This window comes from Perca fluviatilis, chromosome 24 (genome assembly GCF_010015445.1).
Source record: "Perca fluviatilis chromosome 24, GENO_Pfluv_1.0, whole genome shotgun sequence".
NCBI lineage: Eukaryota > Metazoa > Chordata > Actinopteri > Perciformes > Percidae > Perca > Perca fluviatilis.
In genome coordinates this window covers 16,978,389-17,003,683 of record NC_053135.1, presented here as the reverse complement: position 1 = coordinate 17,003,683, position 25,295 = coordinate 16,978,389, and the positions used below count along the sequence as shown (strand labels likewise).

At 41.0% G+C, this 25,295-nt stretch overlaps 1 protein-coding gene across 1 annotated transcript; it reads right to left on the bottom strand.

Annotated features, from left to right (window-relative positions):
• Window positions 1–3,553: 3,553 nt before the first annotated feature.
• Window positions 3,554–22,647, bottom strand: LOC120554204 (coagulation factor XIII A chain-like). The gene is made up of 18 exons (XM_039792940.1): window positions 22,566–22,647; window positions 21,486–21,565; window positions 20,610–20,706; window positions 19,859–20,035; window positions 17,843–18,091; window positions 16,487–16,605; window positions 15,931–16,038; window positions 15,585–15,759; window positions 14,452–14,590; window positions 13,529–13,632; window positions 13,360–13,448; window positions 11,855–12,008; window positions 10,060–10,169; window positions 9,615–9,780; window positions 9,383–9,537; window positions 8,824–8,960; window positions 5,590–5,695; window positions 3,554–4,131 (listed from the first exon to the last, which is right to left on the bottom strand). The coding sequence occupies exons 1-18, from the start codon at window positions 22,645–22,647 to the stop codon at window positions 4,096–4,098; spliced, it is 2,283 nt and encodes a 760-aa protein (XP_039648874.1). The 3' UTR covers window positions 3,554–4,095.
• Between the last annotated feature and the right edge of the window lie 2,648 nt (window positions 22,648–25,295).

The window sequence follows — 25,295 nt, the reverse complement described above, 5'->3', positions numbered from 1 at the left end:
GTTCTAGTTTTTATTCATGCCTTTGCTACAGTAACACATTGTGAAGGGTCACAGATTTCGGTGTAACACCAGAAAAGCCTGTGTTAACGGGTATCCAGCCAGGTAAAAGGTAGCAGGAGATTTCTTTACATAGGCCTAGTTGTGTTTTCATTTTATTTTAGAAGTTATCTGTTGCAGTTATGGCTGATACTGGGACAGGGCCGTCACAGAAAAAAAGCAAACTAAACAAAGAGCTTAATGCTAAAAGGGGGAGTGAAAGACGACGGGCGACAACTTTGGTTGGGTTTTGAACAGATGGAGACAATTATGGGATTGTCAATTATTTTAAAACCGACCCTGAATTGGCCCTCAGGTATGCAATATGTCTACTTGATTCATAAAATAACTTTGCAATGGTTGTAAGTAGCGTGAATTAAATTACGTCCCTCTTCCATTTAGGGCTTGTTTTTTCTACTTAGTTTTTAGTCTATGTTTGTGTTGGCCTTCTATTTTCTTTTTGTCCCCCCCTGTACTTGTGTAAAGCGTCCTCGGGTTTCATGAAGTGCGCTATATTATTATAAGTTATTATTATGTTGGTTGCTACAAAAAACGCTTGCTAATGCTTTGGCTTGTGACACAGTGACAGTAATACCCGGTTCAGCTCACGATACGTCCAAAGTAGGCTAAGTTACCGTATGCAGCGCTTGAAATGCAGCGATGCATCTGTAACTTATTCTTTCATTGTAATTTAATGATTTTTCTGTCCGTGCAAAACATTCATCCCGACTATATGACCTGATGTTGATGACACATATGACGTCAAGTCAGGCAACAAAATCTTTACCGTGTTTCCGAGTTGTCGTTCCAACTTCAGCAGGCTTTCAGGTGCATTTTCCAACTCGACCTGTCCGACCCTACATGAACGCAGCATAAGGTCACTAGCATAATGTTACATTTCCAGTATTAAATAATGTCATGTGAGGGTATTTAACTTCTGAAAAGTCTGATGTTTGATCGGCTTTCTTACTTGTTGACCTGAATATGATGTTCTAACCACTGGTGGAGAACGTATTCCGATCGAACAACCTGATTGGTGATAAGCTGGTTCACCTGCTCCCAGCTGCACACCTGCAACCCACCCACTAATCAACACTGCACCGTAGCAACCACTCACTGCTGGCCACATCCTTGTCTCAGCTACAGTGGTAGTGGAACAGCTTGGTCACTAGAATTGTGCATTCCAGTATATTTCTTCGTGTATTCCGTCTGATTTGCTTCTAATCTTCTTTTCCTGTGCCATAGAATCTCTGCCTATCTGCCTACCAGGAGCGGATCTACAGCCTCCCCCCTCCCAACTTTGTTGTTCTTAAAGCTGTACCCTAAAAATTAACCACCACTATGTCCGTAAGCTTGTCAATAAGGAAAAGTGAATAATTGTAAATGTAATCTTATGACCTTTGACCCTCAAATCCACACAGTCTGGCTCACACACAGCGAGTCTGCTGTGGTGGTCTGCATCCTGGCAAAGAGTGGAGCGACTGAGCACGGGCCACAGTACGGTTGGAGAGACTAGCTGAAGCCTTAAAGTGAAAAGGAAAGCTAAAAGTGGGGATATTGCCAGTTTTCTTGCAAAATGAGGAAGAGAATGAGGGAAGTAAAGAAGGAGAAGGCAGTTAACTGGAGAGGTCAGGAGGGTCAGAGCAGTCGAAGTGAAAAAAGAAGGAAGGGGAGGCTGCAGATTGAGAGAGAGAGGGACAGAGGACTGGAGTGATCAGGAGGAGGCAGAGGGAGATGACACAGGATGAAGAGGGTAGGCCTGCAGTTACCCCTGGACCACATGCTATGTTTTTATTGTCCTTCCATATAATTGCAGTACAGTAGCATAACACGTCATATCACTGAGTTAATGGCTATTTTCTGTTTATGTTCTAGGGTTATATATGTAAAGCTTTACAAATGTGTCTTTATTTTATCAGTAGTTATGATCAAAAAAAGGGTAACCCTAGGGGGAGATGACGTAGCTGACGAACCGCATGGCTGTTCGAGGCTAAGGCTCTTCGCCCCATCTCTGCATTTTCATTGAAAACCAGGTCTATTCTTTTTTTATTCAACGTCAATCGTTTCATTTGTCACCACGGTAAATTAGTGGAATGCCGGAGCAGGAGCGAAAAAGCAGACCCCCGCTGCCTTTTACCCGAGCAAAGAATTCTGCCAACTCTGCTAACATGGCGACGGCTAGCAAGGTTTCTGACGCTAACGCGGACCTACGTATGAAGGAGGCTATGACCAGGGTCCTGGAAAAGCAACAAAGCGGGCTTCAATCCGCAGAGTGTGGATAGACCCCTCATCTAAAGCTCCATGGAGAGAAATAGAGCGAAACCTCACTGGAAGTCTAAGACTGCAAGACCTTGCCTTTGCACGTGTGTGTCCAAAAAAGTGTATGCTGGCCTATGGCCCTGTTATCACCAACATATTGACCACCTTTAAACAGATGGAGGAGCAACTACGCTACACCAATAAGTGGCATTTGAACACCCCAGTTTGGCACAACATGCACTTAACGTCTGGTAACAAACTTTTTGTTTGTAACCAGTGGAGTGACAGAGGTATTTATACTCTAGACCAGTTATTCAATGGGGAAGGTACTGTATGTTGAGCTTTGAGGACCTGAGAGCTAGCTTTGAGATTCCTAGGACATCCTTTTTCCTTTATCTTCGCTTAAGGTCAGCCCGGAAATGTTATGGAGTGCCATGGGGAAACAGTCTTGAGACCCAGCCAATCATTAATTGGCTTGTTGATTCTCCTGTGAGAGGATTGGTGTCCAGGATTTATGCTAAACTGATGCAGGTATCTGTAGGAGAACTCCCAATAGTAAAGAAATTGGAGCGAGAGCTGAGCCCGGAGGGGAACGTAATTAATTGGGAGACAGTTTGGGACAACATTTCCCACTGTTCCAAGAACCCAAATCACCAGCAGATCCACTTCAACAAATGCCATAGGACATATTTTAGATACTTCTCCAAAGCCATTCCTGCTCCCTATTGCACGTTCAATCAACCTGAACGAACTGGAACTTTCCTGCACATGGTCTGGAAGTGTGAACAGGTGCATGAGTTTTGGAATAAAACAACATCAATAATATCTGATGTGATAGGATGTTGAATTCCTATTGATTGTTTTGTTACTTAACGACGACTCTAAATTGCATCTGCTTGTGAGACAGAAGAAAATTTGGCTAGCCAGTACTTCTTTTCTTTTCTTTTCTTCGAGACCGTAGAGGGTGGGAGAGGGTGGTTGGTCTTGTTGTTCATGTGCGTTTGTCTGTTCTGTATGAAATGAAAAATTATTTTAAAAAATGATCTTAAAAAAAAAAAAAAAAAAAAAGTGTAACCCTAAACCATTTGGGGATTCCCGATACCGTCTTCCCATGCCACCAGATTTTCTAGCTCCGCCTCTGTCGAGGACTTGCTCCGCAACTGTAACTATTTAAACCTTTTCTAGAAGCTGCACTGGAGCGATTTCTTTAAAAATTATGATTGATGAATGTGGAAATAATATTCTGTGACACCTTCAGTGGTTTTGAAAATGCTTTTATTGTTAGTAGAAAAGGTTCGGCAGTGAAAGAAAAAAAGACTACAGTACAATCACACACAATTTGTTTTCATCCAAACATTAAAATGATGATTAAACAGATTTTATACCTCAGACTGAGAGGAGACTCTCTGAGACGTTTGATTAAAATGCATTGATTAATAATAATTTTACTTCTTAAATCTCATTTTACCAAGAACAAAATCAAAATCCTTATTTGCCAAATAAAGCTATTAAAAATTATGTATTATTATTCCTCTATATGACCGTTAACCCTCGAGCTTCCTCACTAAACTAGCTAAACTCATTTTAAAATGTCGCGCCAACCTGTGGAGCAAAAATATCAAAGCTGGGAATTCCCTGGGATTTGGGTACGTTGAAATTAAACAAGAAATAAAATCATCAAAGACGTGGTTTGCGTACTTTGTCGGCTCCGCCCACTCAGTTTTGAAGCTGCTGTGATTGGGGGAGGCGTTGTGGAAATGGAGAGGGGCGGGGGTCACACAGCTCTGTGAACCAATCATCTCAGGGCGTGATGTCGACGCAAGCAACTCCCCTCATCTGAAAAAAACACAACAGGGCAAATATATTTCAGTCAGAGATGTAGTGGAGAAGAAGTACAAAGCAGCATGAAATGGAAAGTACTCAAAGTACAGGTACTTTAAATTTGTACTCAACAGAATATTGTCTATGCGCAGCAGTGGTGCTCTAGAGAGGGATGGCACCTGCACCCACTGAAATATTACTGGGCCCCCCCAATCCATTGGGCTAGAGTGCTGTCAATCTGACAAATTTGATTTCCATTGGATCAGAGTACTGTCACTTTGCTGCCTTTTCGGCCAATCGCTTGGCCATACTCGGACGCCCCTATCTCCCCGCTGTTAACACTTTTTGGGCGCTGCTGGTTTTTCGGGGGTAATACTCGTACTAACAAGTCATCCAATTAACATCACTTGTCATGTTTCCATCTAATTGTCAAGCGAATTTTACGCGAACTTTTAAAGAAAAATGCAAATTAGAAGCGTTTCCATCAACTGGTTTTGAGCGAATAAACTAGACTTACGCAAAGCGTAGTTTCATCACAAGTTGACGTTACGCATGGTTGGAGATTGCAAACCGGCTTAGTAAATCAAAGAGTTTAGAAGCAAAGTTCTTTGGCTAAATGGAGAGAGGTAGCATTGGACAAGTTGGCGACCTGTGCAGAATACAGGGTTGTGGCAGAGACGTTTGGTGTCAGCGAGACAACCGTTGACCGCTGTGTATATGCGGTGTGCACGGCCATATGATTGAAGCTGTTGAACCAATTCGTCAATTTACCCGACGTGGCCGAGGCACAGGCTATAGCGCACCGCAACTCCACTACGCACCTCGTGCCACAAGTGTACTGGATGGGACCCATATTACGATCCTTCCCCCATCCGATGGATACCGGGACTATAGTCATATGAGTTACATGTTCGCTCCGTCACAACTTATTCGGCAAAGCTGTTTCCATCTCCCATTTTGCGCGTTAACTCTTTTTCTAAAAAGGCAAAAACCACCTCAAGCGAGCGTAAAAACTTGTTTTGCGAATTTGAGGACGTTTTTGCAAATTTTGCCATTTCCATCAACATTTTCTAATGCGACACTTCAAAATGTGCATAAAAATATGTTGATGGAAACATGACTAATGATGTCAACATGTCCAGGACCGTACTTCTGTTCTTCACAATGAAATGGCATGCTTCAACAACTCCAAATGATTCAGTAAAAGCTGAATGTAAAGTTGTAGCGCCACCTGAGCCTCGCCCAAGCCTCCTTACTGCTGTCTCTCATCAAAGTCACTTTTGCATACTAATTAGACATGTACATTTTTTTGTACATGCTGTATATTTGACTGTGTGAGTCCGAATGTGTCTGGATATGGCCAACTGCCGCAGACAGTGTCTGAACATGAACACAGTTACGTTGTACAGTACTTGAGTGATTGTAGTTACATTCCACTGCTGGTAATAAGAGAGAGGAAGGTGTGGAGGTTACCTCACAGAGGTTGCTGCAGTCCATCACCGCCACAATGCAGCGCTTTCCCTCCAGCCGAGGGCTGAAAGACTCTGTACAGGAGATCGAGGCCTGAGGCTCAATGACTCTGAAACACACACAGGTGTACGGGTATAAATACACACGAGCCAAACAGCAACATGTCATCACCATAGACTCTATCTAAAGATGGACGATGTGTCTCCATTTCCTCCCACTGTACAAAAGTTAAGGCAGAATATTGCAGATAGGGAAAATGACAATGTTATGGTTATTCACAGTTACAGGTTTTTCATAAACAGAATAATTCTGTTGAACTCAAGTAGTTTTTAATTTTAAATTTGTATTTTACAGTGTGCCGTTGGAAAAAAGCTCATACGGAAGATTTTGACAGTTGCCATGGAAGTGAAGCTTTGATGTGTCAATATAAACATTTCATATCTCTTTATTTCTCCATAATATACTCACATTTGACCTTTTTAAAGTTAGTTTAGGAAGACATTAAAAAGGAGGAAACTTATGCATGAAAACATTTGGTTTACCAATTGGGTCGCCTCAATTGTATATAAACAATATACACTGTATATAAAGATGGACGACGCGTCTCCGCTTCTTCTCACTGTACAAAAGGGAAGCCAAAATATCCCCGATACAGGCGCTGCCATATATATATATATATATATATATATATATATATATATATATATATATATATGTGTGTGTTTGTGTGTGTGTATATGTATGTATATCTATACATAGATACCGCATTGGCCGCTGCTGTTCATTAGACCAATACGCACGTAGAGGCGGCCACAATTTTGGGAAAGACATGCCGTGCCTCCTAAACAGAGGTGTATAATGTACTAGAGACCCATACTTGAGTAAAAGTACAAGTGCTCTATCAAAAAAGTGACTCGAGTAGAAGTAGAAGTGCTCTTTAAGCACAACACTTAAGTGGAAGTATTAAAGTATTCAACATTTTTTGTACTTAAGTATTGCAAGTACTTTATTTTAAAATAGATTACTCTGCTGCAACAATAGCTAAATAGAAAGAGTACAAACTTACACCGTCTCTGACTTCTGAACAGGCAACCGTAATGAAAAGAAACACGACGCGATCTTGGGGATTTCTTACGTAATTAGCGTACGTAACTAACGTACACACACTGTAACCTACACGGTCTCCGTAGCGTGTGGAATTCACAACAGTAACGAGTAACGATGCAGCACATAAAAGATGTATTGGAGTAAAAGTATTAAACTCATTGAAAATATGTAGGCTACTCAAGTAAAAGTGTAAGTAGGAGAAAAAAATAATACTCCAGTAGAGTACAGATACAGCCTTTTAGTACTTAAGTAGAGTAGTAAAGTAGTTCTACTTCGTTACTATACAGCTCTGCTCCTAAAGCATGTTTCTATCAAGGCAGGAGGTCTAGCTACAATTAAAATCATAATTTTCTCGCTACATTTTCAACCGATTTTTAAGCGTTTTGCTTTGATACAAATGCTATGTATTTATGATGCAGGATACTTGGTTAAATTAAAAATGCGGCTTTTCTTACCAAAATATCTTATTTAGTGTCGATAGTAACACAACTTTAAGCCTTAATATGATTTAAATGGGTGAGTAATTTAAAAAATGTCTATGGGGATTGACTCACCACTCGGGCCACTCGAGCCGCCGAGCTGCTGCTTTAATAACACTAATTACCTTATTACTTATTTCTACTTATTACCAAAGAATTTCTAATAAGGGAAGAAGTTTCACTCTCTCGTTACTTCCGGCTTCTGAACTGGTTGCAGTTCCACCAGAGTTCCATATAGGGGGCGCTCACAGGCCAGTGCAGAATGAATGGGACTCTATGGAGCTATACACCTCAAAATCCACTTTTCTCAGGATATCATTTTTTGTCTAGTAATTTGAATGTTGCATTCGAAAGGTGAGGCAAAGAAAATACACACTGCTGGGTGTTTGATTTTTTAAAGTGGCTTTTTTGTTCTAAAAAGCCTTTTAAAATGTCAATGACGTCACACACATACACGGCCAGAGATACTGCTTTACGGCAAGCTCTGAGTCGCTTCCTTTGTTCTCTCGAGGCATCGACAACACAGCTAACAGGTAAGGCTCTCCCTGTTAATACATGTGCTAGAAAGAGGTTTGCTAACGTTTTAAAGACCACGCCGAAATATTCACTCTGAAATTCTGGTTCCGCTTCGGATGCCGTCAAGCGGGATCTCCGATCGTAATCAGTCCTTCACTGACCAATCAGCATTCATTAGCAGAATGCTAGCGTGTTATGCGCAACAACGAGTCACCCTGTAAGAAATCAAAAGGACATAAGTACTCGTTCATTCAACTTTCGACTATAACCCATGTTGAACTTGCAAAAACTACAATCGAATCTGAGGTTTCTCAACGACAATCAGGCGAAAGAGACAAATCTAGCCGTCTAGCTCCATAGAGTCCCATTCATTTTGGACTGGACCGCGATCACCCCCAGTGGAACTCAACCTGGTGGAACTGCAAACAAATTCGATACAATGGGGCTAAATAGGGAGTGGAACGGCTTTCCGTAGACCGGCATTGTTATTACTAATCACCTAAATAAAAAATACTTTACCTGATACAAGCTAGCATTAGCTTAACTTAGCTTATCAGGACAGCCACTTCATGTTTCCTTAAAAGGATTAATGATACCTCTTGTGATACAAAATTCTACAGCGTGCGTTAATCCTGCGTCAACAAATCGGTGGCGTTCAAAGGAATCAACTAACTCGTTATTGTGTTCATTTTGACAGCCCTTAAAAAAACAAACTGATCAGAAAAATGAACACTTGGAACAAACATCAGCGTGATCAGAACTACCTAAAATGACAGAAACCATCTTTGGGAAAAATGTTATTGCACGTTTTTTTGGTCCATGTTCCATCAACTCAAAGACGGAGAGGAGTGATGAAACTAGAAAACATTCACATTTAAGAAGCTGGAATCTGGAGATTTGTTTTCGCTCAAACTGATTAATCGATTATCAAAATAGTTGCAGGTTAATTTAATAGTTGACAACTAATCAATTAACCTTTGCAGCTCTAGAAAAAAGTATTTGACGTCCCATCCGCTAACATAGAGGGGTCGGGACTCATGACCTATACCGCATCCAGTCCCCAGGGGGGCGATCGAGCCGTTTTGACTTCACTTCTATATCACGTTTGTGTGTGTGTGTGTGTTTGGGTGTGTACCCGTAGAGACGTGTCTTCTCGCTCATGAGTCCAGCTCCTTCCATGACCAGCCTACAGGCCTTCAGGGCGAAGTTGAAGGGGTTGGTGAAGGTAACATTGGCAAACATCTGATGCTGCACCCGAGGCGAGCCACTCAGCTGGAAACACAGAAGAAGATGTAGTAGGAAAAGAACAACAACACAAGCCGAGAGAACATCACCTGTAAAAAAAAAAATAATGCCAGTGTCCCTACGGTTTAATGGCGCTGCACTAATACCGAGGGTTTATTACATCGGCCAGACTCTGGCTCGACTATTAAATAAAGAAACATGGACGTCCAATGCCGGAACCAAGACGGCACTGCACGTCTCTCTTTATTAATGAAAGACACAGTCATTACAGAATTTTACCACTTCGGATTTTCCCGTCACAATAAAAACTCTGTCCTAACTTCTTCTTAACAATTAACAGAGGGAACACCATAGATATAGAACAATGGGGAACACAACAAAATACCTTACACCAAGCTAAATCTTAAAGAGGGAAAGTGGCCGATTTTCAACCCTGACACGAGTCTTACCGTCACGGTGAGCGTCGGGATCTGCAGATGGAGCACCTTGATGGTGGTCACTGATTCGTCCTCAGTCTGTCCAGTCACAACAAACTGCATGCAACGCTGAGTGCCCAAATATGGCATGTACTCATCAGCTGTGATCTTCACCATCTCACTCTTTACTGCAACACACACACAGACTGTAACAGAGGTTATCTCTAATAACCACAAATACTATTTCATTTCTGACATTGCTCACTCTGATTGGCTGGCACAGTGATGGTGAAGTTGTGATTTATCAAGTGACTGGCTTTGACTCCGGTGTAGAAGATGACGGACCCGGCCAGGTTGGCTCGGATGGTTTTGGGGACATCACTGGGGTTGTGGAAATCCACCTGTAGGTTGACGTTGTGACCGAGCTTGACCTGGAGAGAAGGGAGGAGAGTACAAGTACATTGAATTTGTACTTAAAGGGCAACTTTGAATTTATTTTCAACCTGGACCCTATTTTCCTGTGTTTGTGTCCATTATTTGTCCAGTCGGTTTTTCCAGACATGCGAAGTAGGCGGGGTTGGAGAGAGAAAAAAAATACAGGGAATCGCCGATCCTTCTTTGATATTGTTAATCGAAAAAATGTTCATTTCGATAAATTTTTTATTTGAAATTAAGACACCCATAATGTTCAGAGTAGACAGGTGTGTTACCTGTCTGGCGTTAATACTGATAGACAGTGTGGTCTCAGGCAGCTCGGGTTGATCCATCTCCATGCTGTAGTTATCTGCCCGGGCCATGGTCCTGTTGTCCTCTTCACTACCTGCAGACAGAAATCACTTCACCAACGACTCCAACGTCTCCCGACCCCCTCAAGTCTTTAATCAAGTCACGGTAAAGACGCAGTATCTACAAACACAGCTGCTACACAAATTTAAAGTGCTTGAAAATATTGTGCTAATGGAGGAGAAAACTCAGCAAAAGTTGCCATTGCTGCGGTTACTTGCAACCGCCCACACTGATAAAAAGGCAAAGAAAAGAGACTGAAGCTGAAAAAGGCGGTGACTTTAAAGGGCTGCAGATAAAGCTAGAGGACAAACTAGAGGAGGGGTAAGAGGGGTTAGAGGGAGCCCAGAGGAGATGCTACTTTCGTATCTTGCTAGCTTTTCAACATTACTAACCCTGCCATTTAAGCAGAACTCCGGGCAATTTTTACGTTAAAGGTCCCATGGCACAAAAATATCACTGGCGTTGGTGAGTAGGAGTCTTGTCAGTGTCGATCGTTGTGGTTTCCTTAGCCGGGCTAGCAGGCCTGGCCGGCGTCCCTGCTTCTGCTTCCTTCCCGCCCTCCTGGCTTACCGCGGGCGACAACAATCCAACAAGCGCCCTGTTCATCCCTTCGCGGCGAAATTTTGAAGTTTATCCCCCCCTCAAAAATAGGTAATTGAGCACTGTAGTGATTATGATCATATCAGTGACTATGTAACTACATGGAAACGGACCAAATGATGCCTGTTTCTTGTACAGTAATAGCATTACTGAAGGCTAGCTCTAGCTCCATAGTTACGTTACTCCAAGCTTCTTCACTTGTGAACACCTCCACTCTTCACACACTACGCTCCTCCAACCTGCACACTGTTTACCTTTTTCCTGCTACAACTGAATTCCCACGGGACTTCAGCGCGAGACTACAGCTAGCCATCTGTAACACTATTTTACTGTACAAGGCACAAACATAATTTGGTCCGTTTCCATGTAGTTACATAGTCACTAATATGGTCATAACCACTACAGTGCTCTATTACCGATTTTTGAGGGGGAAATAAAATACAATTTTTCGCCGCGAAGGGATGCACGGTCTTCTGGAGGACATCCATTAGACCAGCGGGCACTCATTGGATTGTTGCCGCTGGCCGGGCCTGCTAGCCCGGCTAAGGAAACCACAACGATGGACACTGACAAGACCCCTACTCACGAACGTCAGATGGATCACACACAAAATGGATATATGCTACAAATACACACGGAACTGCTGCGTCATTATTATTACCGGAGCCTGGCTGAACACACTCACTCATCCCAGACGGCAGCTAGCAGCTAAGAGGGCAGGTGGATTTAAACAATGGCTAAGTTGCTAAACGCATCTTGTTGTCATGTAAGGGCCCTGTTCAGGTTGCACAGACATTTTAATTGCATTTTGTGTCTGTTAAAAGGCACAAAGGCACTCTTTATCTTAAGCCCCCATAACTGCCGTTTTAGCTAAGTGGGAGCTCTGGGCATTAGCTGTAGCAGCTCCGTGTTGCTAGCACCGATTCGGCTCGTTTTGTTTTTGCTATCGTCAGTACTCACATAGGTACAGCGATCAAGATTAACGTAAAAATTGCCCAGAGTTCTCCTTTAAAGCAACAACAAATCATAAAGATCTTGATTCTCACTTGTGCGTTTAAACTGATAAGATAAGTCTCGTCTTATTATTTTTTTGTAATTTGAAATGTGTGTGTGTGTTACCTTGAGGGTACTTGTAGTTCTGTGTGATGATGTTTGGTGAGTTGCTCCCCAAAGATTTGGTGTAAACATCCTTTCCGATGTAATCCGTTAACACCCAGTACGGAGTCAGAGTCCCGTAGCGATCCAGCTTGTAGAAGACGACCTCACTGTTCACCTGGAGGAAACACCGATACGATGACAATTTAGGTGACAGAAGTGTGCAGTGTTTCATACCGCTGGTGCAGCGTTCTCTCTAGTTATAGAGAATCTTTGGCGTTAGCAAAAAATAGCCTATGCTAGCCGCTAGTAAAAGCTAACATTACCTGCATTCTACAGCAGCTGCCTTGGTATGTGCAGGCAGCCCAGGAGGGCCTGTTCCATTGTGAAATTTATCGTTTGTTATTAAAATATTTTATATTGGAATGAGAATATAAATTCATATTGCCATACGTAATGGCTTTGCGTCGGGCCGAAAAACGCCCCTTAGCTGTGATAAAATCACAACATACCTCAGCCTATCGTAAGCTATTGCTTAATTATCACCCTATAAAGTAAGTAAAAGAAAATAAATATATTAAGCAAAAAATTTTCAAAACAACATTTAAAACACAAAGTAATACCCTTTCAATTGAAAAACCTTTAGATGTGGAAAAATTAGAGATTACACATAGAAATGAAATAGGATCTACCCCAAAGATGGAATCTGTGAAATATCTCAATCTTCCAAGATTTGCAAAAAGTGCTTCCCTCATTCTAACCACAATAGCCCCTTTCATACCCTACCCCTTAGCATAAGATCTCATTACTTCTTCCATTGATTGTTCTTAAAGGCCTCATGAAACAGAAGTGTTTCTTCTAAAAACACAAAGGGAGGGACTTGTCTCGGATATTGATTGCCGTTTAAAGTAACCAATAGCACTGCTCCACCCTCCCCCGCCAGAATGACAGCAGCTAACATGGAATCACAGGAAGAAAGCCTGTTATCTGTTGCAGAGGACTTCGCCACCCTATGTTTCTGTGTCTAAGTGACTGATGGGAACAGTCTTTGACATTGGTCCAGTATTAAGCAAGACCGTTGCAGTCGGCAGCAGCGAAACAAGCCACAATGTAAGTTAATTGGGCAATCGTGCAGCTTGTATTTACCTTCACAAAATGGCTTGTTTTACCACTGACAGGCTCAGATTATTATTAATCTAAGGACGTCAACCTTTCTGCTAAAGAGTACAATCCTTCTTTTAAACATAAAATCATCCGCGAAATTGCGCATTGTAAAATACACACAGAAACAAAATAAAACTATGAAAATCCGTTTTGGCTCATCTTTTCACTTTTCCAACAATCACAACTCTAAACGTTTCACAGGAAGAGAACAGACCATGATTATAGCGTAAAAATATATACTTTTTTACAAATATAAAACAACAACAAATATACATGAACATTTATCATAGGGACACAGGCTTAACACTGGGAAAATGCATTTTTCACATCATGAGGCCTTTAAAGAAATAAAGAAAGAAACTAACCTCAGCGAAGACGAACCCTGAATCAAACGGGTGACAGAGCAAACCTTGCTTGACGGCGCTTATTGAAGCTGGACCGCAGCGATAATATCCTGTAAAACAAACATTGTGTTTAGCATCCAGCTATCTGTTGATCCGTCCGTCTTTCTCTGTCTGTGTCCGTCAGTCCTACCATCACTGGTCTCCTGGGGCGTGGCGTCCACCGCCTGCCATCCTCCGAGGCCGGGCGGCAGGTCGGCGCGCCTAATGAACACCTCGTTCCAGCAGTGGTAGTTCCTACAGAGAAGTGCTGTCAGTACACCTTTTTGTACATGTGTTTAGTCCGCCAAACCACAGATATAGATACATGTTCTAATACCTTAATGTGATATCTGATTACCCTCCCATCCAAAAAAAGAGTCATTGTCCCAGACCTTACACAGTAAAGAAACTGCAGTATTTGGACTATCTAAGTGTCAGGAAAATGCCATATCTATGAACATGGTACTCAAGTACTGTACATAAGTATAAATTTAAGGTATTTTACACAGTTAGAGCTGGTTAATGTGGCTCGGGAAAGGAAAGATTGGGGTCCCCTGCTGGAGCTACCGCCCCCGCAACCCAACCCCGGATAAGGGGATCACGATAGATGGATGGATAGATGGATGGATTTCCATGTTTTGCTACTTGTGAGGTGCCACCTCTGTAATGGTGACTTGTCTACACCTAGATACGTCTCTTTGTTGTCCTTTTGTATCTCACTGTGATATTTTTGTGTTTGTGATTTGTAGACGTTTGCATCACTTTGTAGTTATTTTGCGTCTCACTGTAGTCATTTTTGACTCTTCGTGGTACGTTTCTGTCACTTTGTGTCTCTTTGTAGTATCTTTGCATCTCTTTGTAGTCTCTTTGTAGTAATTTTGTGTCTGTGTGGTGGAAAGTACCAAAGTACTTACATTATATTTAAGTACAAATTTTAGTAACTTTATTGGAGTATATGAGGTTTTCTTTCTGGTTTAAATCATGACTTTGCCAAAATGTGAACAGGATATGTTGAGACATTTCGAATGGACTAGTTTCTGGCCTGGCGGTCTCCTAGCAACAGGGATGACTGACCAGATGGAGTCCGTGGTGTTGCTGTCGTCTGGCGAGCCATCAGGCGGGCGGATGAATTCGATCTTTAGGTTGCCGTTGCTGTCGTGACCTGAAGCAAAGTTGGTGACGGGCCTCGCCGGGATGCCGAAGGCGCGTAAGACTGAAGAGATGCAAAATATTGAAACTATCAAATATTTCATGTTATCAACTAATATCACATGGTTAATGGTGTGTCACTTTCATAAAACACACTCATGCCTCCACTCCATTTAAATATAGTAAAAGAAATTATATATACAGTACAGGCCAAAAGTTTGGACACACCTTCTCATTCAATGCATTTTCTTTATTTTCATGACTATTTACATTGTAGATTCTCACTGAAGGCATCAAAAATATGATTGAACACATATGGAATTATGTACTTAACAAAAAAGTGTGAAATAACTGAAAACATGTCTTATATTTTAGATTCTTCAAAGTAGCCACACTTTGCTTTTTTTGATACAACGCAAACCCTTGGTGTTCTCTGAATGAGCTTCATGAGGTAGTCACCTGAAATGGTTTTCACTTCACAGGTGTGCTTTGTCAGGGTTAATTAGTGGAATTGTTTCCCTTATTAATAAAAAAACATTCATAGTTTTGATGCCTTCAGTGAGAATCTACAATGTAAATAGTCATGAAAATAAAATGGAAACGCATTGAATGAGAAGGTGTGTCCAAACTTTTGGCCTGTACTGTATATTAATATATATATGAGAAGTAAAATTATATGTAATCTATTTATTACTGTAGTCTTAACTCCACTGCATGTATTTCAGTTGTAGTGACTTTTGAGATAAAGACTTTACACAAAAGACACAGGAGTTTTTGTACTCATTTATGTCACTTTGCAGTTGTTTTTTGTCTCTTTGTGGTTGTTGTGAGTCTGTTTGTGGTTGTTTTGCAATACTTTGTAGTCATTTTGTAGTCCGTTTTTGGTAGTTTAGTCTCTTTGCAGTTGTTTGCGGCCTCTGTGTTTATTTTGGGTCTCTATATGGTTGTTAAAACAACCTTTGGGTCTTGGCTCGATAGGCCATCTACACATAAAGTTATCTGAAAGTCTTGACATGACAGCTTGACAAGTGTATCCTGGAAACAGTGCATGCTCTCACAGGTGTTGAAGACTCCAGCAAATACCCAGCACTGGGCGTAGGAGATCGGGACTCCGGTTTCGGCGTACTGCAGAAGGATCTGGACGCTGCCCGTCCAAGACATCGGGGACCTGCCCATTGAGTAGTCATCACTCCAGTTCCCAACACACACGCCATTATCGTCCTTAGAGTTAATCTGAGGGGAAGAGAAAGGTCAAGGAGTCATCAGCGTCATTCTCTGGGTGATCAGAAATGTCTGAACCAAGTTTTTTAAGACTCAATCCTACAGCTGTTGAGATATTTCACTCTGGACCAAGCTAGCTGAACTACAAATGAAGAAAATGTCAGGCATGTAAACGTTTCTCACCATTGCGGATCCCATCCTGAGCATTTTCATGATTTTGCCTCGGTCGCTGATCGGCATCTGAGACGCATCCAGGATGTAAATACAGGCGTCCAAAATGCCGCGCTCAAACTGCAGTAAGAAAACACAGATACATTCTGAGATAGGAGGGAAAAAAAATGCTCTGGGTTGTTTGTATTTCTTTAAAGTTCCTATATTATAAAGTAAGATGACTTCTTTAATTATAAAGCAGTCAAGGTTCAAAACACTCAAACCACAGAGAAATGCACACAGCCCACATTAGAAACTGTGTTGTTCGAAACGTACGGTTGTGAAGACGCAACTATATTATGAATAGGTACAAAAGTGCCGCTATACAGTGTTGTTACAGCTTTCCCTGGCTACAATGATGGTGCAGAGACTCTGAGAGAGCAGATGGGTAACCATCTGACCAATCAGAGTCGACTGGGATTTTTTAAAGGTTATATACAATCGGGAACACACAGTTTGTGACACACACACCGGATATCCGGCTTGTCAGGCTTATCGTGGCAGTGTGCCTCTGTTGATCCAGACTAACCTGTCCATAAACCCAGTCACAGGTTGCCAAATCCTCAATTGCACCCTGATACATCACACCATGGTCGTTGAGGACGTACTCGTTCCGCTCAGCTTCATTAGGAAGAAACACCGCATCATCTGCAAAGAGAGAGAGACTGTTTTTAATACCCCTTATCAGAAACAAAATGTTAAACTTTCAAATTAAATTCTCTGAAACATGAAAGCTGCTTGAAGAAAGATTTAAGAAGAGTTTGGTGTATGTGTGTTTTGTGTTGCATCATGTCTTTATAGTATAAAGCTGTTTTCAAGGCTTTATTTAGCTTAAAGCACATAAAGGAACACTGCATCCTTCAGTTTATCACAAACATTAACAGGCACCGAAAGAAACCTTCTCTCACTCTCTCAAAAACTTTTTTAAACATAATTTACAGGAAATAGATAAACTTAATTAAAAGTTTTCCTAGATCTCCCTGAATAACGCTTGAAACCCCACAGGACACTCAGACTCTCAATAAACTTAGTATCTTATAGTTACTGTACTTAAGTACCAAAATAAATTTTCTAATGAATATACTTCATTTTTAGAAGTAGAAGGAAACCATCCCGCCATGACACTATCAGTTATTATACTGCCTCCTCTTCTTCTTTGGTTTTTGGACTATGGTTTTGGCACTTGGCAACAAACGTTTACGCATTACGTCACCAACTGGAAGGGAGCATGCACTAACTTGAAATCTAGGAGCAATGATTCACCAAACCTGCTTTTTGCAGTCTAACAAATTCCTTCTGATTTTATTTTGATGTAATGAGATTTGTTGCTTCATTGCTAGAATCTCTCACAGTTTCTGTTTTGAGCTCTAATGTTTCAAAGTAGATGATGTGGAAGTGCACCTTGACCTTGTAAATCCACAAGATAGTCCGAAGTGGTTCGGACCAGATCTGGATTATCTGGATTTTTACCTTACAACACCGTCTATCTGAAAGGACTAGGGCTGCAATTTAGGATTTCATCGTTGATTAATCTGTCGATTATTTTCTCAATTTATTGGTTAGTTGCTTGGTCTATATAATGCCATATCAAAAATGTCAATCAGTGTTTAAGATGACGTCCGGAAATATCTAGTTTTGTCCACAACTCAAACATATTCAGTTTATTGTCAGAGGAGTGAAAAAAGTAGAAAATATTTACATTTGACAAGCTCCAATCACAAAAGTGTTTTTCATAAATAATGACTCAAACTGAGTAATCAATTAACCACACATAAGCGGTGATTAATTTAATGGTTGACATCTAATCGATGAATCTTTGCTTTATTCTAGACAGGACAGAAACATGTGAACAGTGACTCTCAGGTGACAGGAGAGGAGATCCTACCTTTACACCAGGCGTTGAACAGCACGTACAGGTCAGTGGCGGCGTCCCTCCCTGTTCGCTGCATGCCGGTGCCCGCTACGATGGCCACGTACGTACGAAACTTTCCCACGATGGCGTTGGGCGTCGGCGTGATGCCCAGAGTCACAGTTACACCCTGACTCTGCACAAGCCGACCCGACCACGGGCCCCCGAGACGGGAATTGAAGGTCACCACCACCAGGGAGCTCCTGCTGGCTGAAGGGTTTTCACCTGGAGGAGGAGGAGGGTTCGTGATGAGGAAAGGATACAAGGAGATGAAAATCCAGAAATGGACTGTCAAAAAAACATTAAAAAAGCTTTAAAAGCGTACTCTACTTGATAACTGGTACTGGTTTTGAAAAATAAAATGTTTAAACTGCGGTGACAGTTAAGTTTAGATACCAAAACAACTAGTTGAAGGGTAACTTTGTTTTTTCAACCTGTTTTTGTGTTTAAGTGACTGATGTGAATAACATTCTTTGACATTGGTCCATTATTAAGCAAAATAGTTGCAGTCGTCAGTGGTGAAACAAGCTACAATGTAAGTTGATAGGGCAATCGCACACCTTCAATTTATGTCCACAAAAGGGCTTGTTTTACCACAGACAAGCTAAACTTTTGATTCTGAGTGTCTGACAACACTATGGAAAGCATCTTTACAGATATAAACCTTTCTGTTAAAGAGTAAGATCCTTTTTTAAACATAAAAACATCTGCAAAATTGCGTTCGCTAAACCCACCAGACTCCATGTAAATAAACAGTAATTTAAGCATTGTAAAATATACTTAATACAAGAAAAAAAAAAAAAAAAAACTAATTCAAAAGCTGTTTTGGTTAATCTTTCCATTTTTCAACATCACAACTCTAGTTTTGCTTGAAACAAAAACATAGTTTACTGATTTACATGTGAAAATATGTTGGCTCTATACACTGAAAGTATTGTTTTTTAAATGGATAATTTAATAGCATAATTCTGGTTAAACAAAAATATTTTTACTCTTTTAGAAGAGGTATATCTCTATAGAGATCCTTTCCATAATGTAGTCAGACACTTATAATAAAAAAAACAGCAATTTTAATGGACGAAATTGGCGATGCACATTTGGCCCATAGGGTTCTATAGCAGCACCGCTTCGTGACTGCTGGTCACAGCATTGTCGCAAAATACTGGACTAATTTCAAAGATTTCTTTTTACATGCAGTGCTGCATACAGTAATAAATATGTGGAATACGTAGGAATTACAATGCATTACTTTTCGGAGTTACAGTATATGTGCAAATGCTTCATGAATAGTCAAAATAAATAAAATGGAAATGACATGGTTGTTCACAGTTACAGGTTTTGTTCGTGTTCTTTTTTTGTGCTGCACATGTACATTCACAGTCTATTCTTGGATTTTTTGTGATACATGGGAAAATCTGTACATCTGTGTCCCATCCCAGATTTCATCCTACGAAATTACGGCGATTGTCGACCTGTCAGGAGACAGTTAAGTTTAGCGGTCTATACGGTTCAAATTAGCCGAGAAAAGGTGACGGTGAGCTGGCAACGACAGTTAAGATTAGACAACAAACGACAAACGAGATTAGAAAAAAAGATGTCAGGACGCGAACGCGCGTTTCCTGGGTGAAGGTTTTCCATGGGACACAAACTCCACTCCCCCTGCCCAACCGTACAACCCGAACCCCTCCCTATGTGGTCCAGAGTCTTCTACATGTTACATGTAGGCTTCTACAATGTGCTGCATACGGTAATAAATACATGAAATACATAGGAATTACAGTGCGTTACTTTTAGTAGCTATATATACCTATGGTTCCTGAGAACAGCCTGATTTACATTGTCTAAAGATTTTTTTATGTTATGATGTTCACCGTTACAGGTTTTTAATGTTCTTTTTATTGTAAACTCACAATCTTATTTTTTTTTTTTTTTGTGAAAAATGTCACGGGAAGAACTTGTAAATCTGTGTCCTATCCCTGACTTGAAACCCACCAATCAGGAACTCGAGCTGGAAGTCGTCGCTCTGCGCCAGCGGGCGGTTGAAGGTGACTCTCACCAGGAACTCCTGACCGCGGCGGACCACCAGGTTGGGGGTGTTGTAGGAGGCCGTCTTGTGTTGCGGTTCGTTCATCTGCTGACACATGTCGACCATCTGCACCGACAGATACGCTGAGAGGAAAGAATAAAGGTGTCATCAGCGTATGTGATGTTTGTATGCTTTTGGTCTACTTACACCCCCAGATGTCCTTCTTGTTGGCCCGATGTCAAGTTACCTTCCGCTTTCTTTGTGTTGGCGTTTTAAACTCTGGTGGACTTATGAGGACTATGGTTAACTGCTCCTCAGATCTCTCCAGGGTAAATCCAGACAGCTAGCTAGACTTTCTGTCCAATCTGAGTTTTCTGTTGCACGACTAAAACAAACTTTGATCAAACAGATGTTCCACAAAAACAAGTTCCTTCCCGAGGCTATTTAGCAGAGGCGCCGGGGCTCCGTGCGGGGCTCCGTGCGGGGCTCAGCACCGCCCAAGACAATTGTGATTGTTGCAAAGAAATGCCAATAAACCAGAGCACATTTTTCTCTCATCCCAGAATGCTGTGTGGATTAGCTAGACCCTCCCCTGCAGCGCTGTGGAGGAAGGTCTGGCAAAGCGAGACTAGTATGCTGTTGATCACTGACCAGAGAATGTTTTTATTATCATCATCACAGACAGATAAAAACATGAATAAATGAAATGGATCTTACTGCCGTCATCAGCAGGTGCTCTGGGTGTGGGAGCGTCAGGAAAAGGCTCAAACTCTGGAAAATCTTCTCCAAAATGCCCAAGGTTGGAGGTCGACACCTAAAGATTAATAACACAAAATATAATAAAGAAATAATGAAAGAGAGTAATGAATACATGTAAGAGCAATTCCATGTTGTAGTCCATCAACGTGGAGCTAATGTTAGATGTAGAGCGGCAAAGATAATCGATTGATCGAGTAGTCGCCAACTATTACATTAATCGCCAACTATTTTGATCGAGCTTGTTAAATGTGAAGATTTTCTAGTTTTTTTTTCACAACTCTTTGACAGTGAACTGAATTTTTTTGGGAAACCATTTCCTGACATTTTATAGACCTAACAACTAATCGATTAACCCTCACGTTGTCCTCGGGTCAAACTTGACCCGTTTTCAAAGTTTCTGTTTCAGAAATATGGGTTTCTTTCCACCAAATTGTCAAAATTTGGATGGGTCCATACAGCGCTCTTCACAAGCAAAATAAATGATCATTCACTACTTTCATTGAATTTGGGTGTTTTATAAAATTTTATAGCATTTGAAAAAAAAGAATTTGATTGAAGAACGTTGAAAAAAGTGATGAAAATGTCAGGAAAAAATTCAAAAACGTCCATGGTCAAAGTTGCATGGTCGACGGGAAGACAACACAAGGGTTAACAATAGATGTGGGTAACAACTCACGTGTAGCAGCACACGGTTGTGTTCTCGAATAACGGACTAACAATTTCAATATGAAAAAGCCTTCTAAATAAAGGCTCTTTTAAATTTTTGCAAGAAGAGGGCCTTGGACGTTTCTTCTTTTTGAAATTGTAATGGGTTTGTTGTCAGTGGTGCAGTACCTTCCCGTTGTAGCGCCCCTTGTGGTGGTGTGACTTCTCCTTTAATAGAGACATGATGGCTGGAGGTTTCACTGAAGTCACTGCGCAGAAAGAGAAACAAATATTTAATGCAGGAAACATGAATGTAATACTTTGAATATTGAAATGTATCGATGCATGGCGAATCGGTTAAAAATCGACATGAATGGGTCAAGATTGTTGGGCGCCTGGGTAGCTCAGTTGGTAGAGCGCGCGCTCATACGTAGAGGTTTACTCCTCATAATGTATAAATGACCTGCGGCCCTTTGCTGCGTGTCGTTCCCCCTCTCTCTCCCCTTTCATGTCTTCAGCTGTCCTGTAACATAAAGGCCCAAAATGCCCCAAAAATAAAATAAAATGTAAAGATCGCAACCGGTTAACAAAAAAAATGAATCGCAATGACATTTCTAATTGGCCTAGTGCATAATCTACTTTGGATTTCACTTGTTTCTGGGTTTTTTAGAAATTTAATTTATATTTTTTTCAGGTAATTCTTTTTATTGAGGATCAAAAATAAAGGAATAATTTGTCAGTAATTTGTTACCTGTTAAAACCAACCTGATGAAATTGTATCGTGGGCGTGAAATCGAATCCCTGTTATATAATAGCGAATTATAATTATAATTATTATTATCATATCTTCCTCTACATTCTGTTTAAAAAAACGTGAGATGAAAAATATTCAAGAAGCCGTTCTGCATTATGAGTACTTTACTTTTCATAATTTAAGTACATGTAGCTGATAATACACCTTTTACCATGGACATGTAAATTCACAGTCTATATTTGTAATTCTTTGGATATGTTCATGTTTTACAAAATGTACAGGAGAAATCTGTCAAATTAAACGGAATAATTCCATGAAATCACAGTTTAAATACTTTATGATAAGTAATTATGAAAAAATTTATAGACTTAAAAAATGAACACGTTATTCTTTGCATCTCCAGCTAAAATTGCACAAACAAGAAGTGTGTGTGTGCGTGTGTGTGTGTGTGTGTGTGCGTGTGTATGTGTGTGCGCGTGTGTGTGTGCGCATGTGTGCGTGTGTGTGTGTCTCACCGCTCAGATGAAGGAGAGAAGTTGCTCTGTCTGTCGAGTCTCTGACGGTCAGATCAGATGATGATGAGATCGACTTCACCATCAGTTTATATACACACACTACTTCCCCTTTATACACACACACACACACACACACACACACACACACACACACACACACACACACACACACACACACACACACACACACACACACCATTTATATCCACTTTAAGAAAATGGTACAGGGACACAAATATTACAGATGCAGTAAAATACATACGCAAACTCATGGACACACACACACACACACACACACACACACACACACACACACACACACACACACACACACCTATACTATGATACATTTAGTTACTTTTCTAAAGAAGTACATCATAAAATACTTATGATGAAAGAATATTTTATTACTCTCTAATAATAAAACACTTTGATGTTACTTTGGTATTTTGACCCTTTTCTCTACGCTTTTCTGACACTTTATAAGATTTTTTTTAAGCTTTTGACACTTTCTCGCTGCTTTTTTCGTTGCTTTTATCGTTGGTTTCTGCACTTTTTTGACGCTTTTTGTAATTTTTTGCAGGTTTATTTCGTGCTTTTTTAATGCTTTTTTTTGGAGCAACACATTCTCATAAGCAGATTCACAGAGACATGACAATGTACGGAAAGTAACGCACAACAATTAATACAACGGTATCCTACAAAATGACGCTGACCGGTCCCGTGACAGTTAAGTGTAGCGGTCTTTACAGTTAAATATAGCCGAGACAAAGGGGACTGTGAGCCGGGGACAGAGCTCTGGGAGGTCACAGTCCTGACAGCGGCCATTACGCTTAAGTTTAGCTGACAAAAAGTTACCATTATGTGGCGACGACAGTCAAGTCTAGGCACCAGAACGACTAGTTAAGACTGGGGGCGGGGGGAGATGGTGGTTTGTGTTAAAACTCTCCCAGGACAGGAACACGTGTTTCCTGGGTTCCTAATGACCACCCGACCTCCTCCCTACGCCGTCCACAGGGTTCTTCCACAGCAGCAGTCAATGTGCTGCATACGGTAACAAATACGTAGAATACATACAGTTATAACACATTTATAATACAATTATAACGTAACTTCATGCAATTACAGTTACAGTGTTACTTTTCGTAGCTATAGGTACGAATGGCTCATGAGAAAAGCCTGGGTATTACTATGTTTACTGCAGTAAAGGCTCTGAATACTTCCTCCACCTCTGACGAATACACACACATCATCAGAACAGGGAAGTGTGTGTGTGTGTGTGTGTGTGTGTGTGTGTGTGTGTGTGTGTGTGTGTGTGTGTGTGTGTGTGTGTGTGTGTGTGTGTGCGTGTGTGCGTGTGTGTGTGTGAGTGACCTCGACCCACACAGACACTTTGACCTGTTACTGATCAGCAGTGACATTAAAGGGTAACTACCGTTTTTTTTCAACCTGGACCCTACTAGGCCAGATCGATCGCACACAAAAAGGATATATATGCTACAAATACACACAGAACTGCTGCGTGATGATTATCACCGAAGCCGGGCTGAACAACACACTCATCCCTGACGGCAGCTAGCAGCTAGCAGGGCGAGGTAGCTACCGGCTACCGGCAGGAGACAGGGTAGCTGAATTTAAACAATGTCTGAGTCTTGTCACGTAAGGGCCCTGTTCACGTTGCACAGACATTTTAATTGCATTTTGTGTCAGTTAAGAGGCACAAAGGCACGCTTCAGAACATGCCCCGTAAACTGCCGTTTTAGCTCAGTGAGAGCTCTACATGTAGCTGCAGCAACTCTTTGCTAGCACCGATTTGGCTTGTTTTTTTTCCCGCATATTTATAGCAATCAAGATTAACGTTCTCCTTTAATGGAGTCTGGTCTCTAAACTCTGACTGCTGCTTTAACACGATGACAAAAACATGAGGGACACAAAAAAATATTCAAACTTAAAGTAAACATGATCTCTGGACATTGTGTTTTCCATCACACAGAAAACAAGTGATTTGAACTTTCTGCATTTCAGATTCAGATACTTTTCTTTTTACTTAACGACATGTAAACAGTTAACAGTTTTTTTTTTATTCCAAATATCAACATGTACCGTATATATCATCATGTGTAACACAGATGTGGATGTTAAAGATCCTTCATGCTGCCAGGGTTAGAGGTTTAGTTAAAAAGATGAACTGAGATGTTGGAAAGCTGTTTCCTCTGACCTCGACTACCGGGCTGTCAGGTCATCCTGGCCCGCTGCTGCTGATTGGTCAGGGGAACAATGTTCCACTTCCTGTTTGCTGACTGGCATCTCTGGACTCAGCAACAAAAGGGATTAAGAAAGTATGACACGAAGAGAAGCCGACAGAGAATACCAGACAAGATTAGGTTTCTTACTCATTTGGGTTTCAAACCAGCAACAGTAAGATTTGTAAAGGCCTGCTACAGAGAAATACATTTGCGCTTTTATGTATTTGGTGTCAGATCAGGCCTGCTGCCCTCTGGCCCAAAAATACTTTTCCCCATAGACTTACATCACAAAAGAGAGATCTGTAAATCAGTGAATACATTTATTTCTAGCCTTACAACTGCCGTGAAATGACAATTTTTTTATAGTTTTATTTAGTTTCTGTTGACTTTGAATGAGGTGTATTTTACGATGCTAAAATGACTGTTTATTTACTGTCTGGTGGTGGCTTTAGCGAACGAGATTTTGCTGATGTTTTTAGGTTTA

Bases quoted from the DNA above. Each gene is read 5' to 3' on its own strand.
- LOC120554204 (XM_039792940.1), bottom strand. From the start codon at position 22,647: ATGGTGAAGTCGATCTCATCATCATCTGATCTGACCGTCAGAGACTCG. The intron at 18,092-19,858 runs GTGGGTTTCAAG...CTCCTCCTCCAG, and splicing joins CCAGCTCGAGTTCCTGATTG to GTGAAAACCCTTCAGCCAGC. The intron at 14,591-15,584 runs GTGAGAGCATGC...GCATCTCTTCAG, and splicing joins TGCTGGAGTCTTCAACACCT to TCTTACGCGCCTTCGGCATC.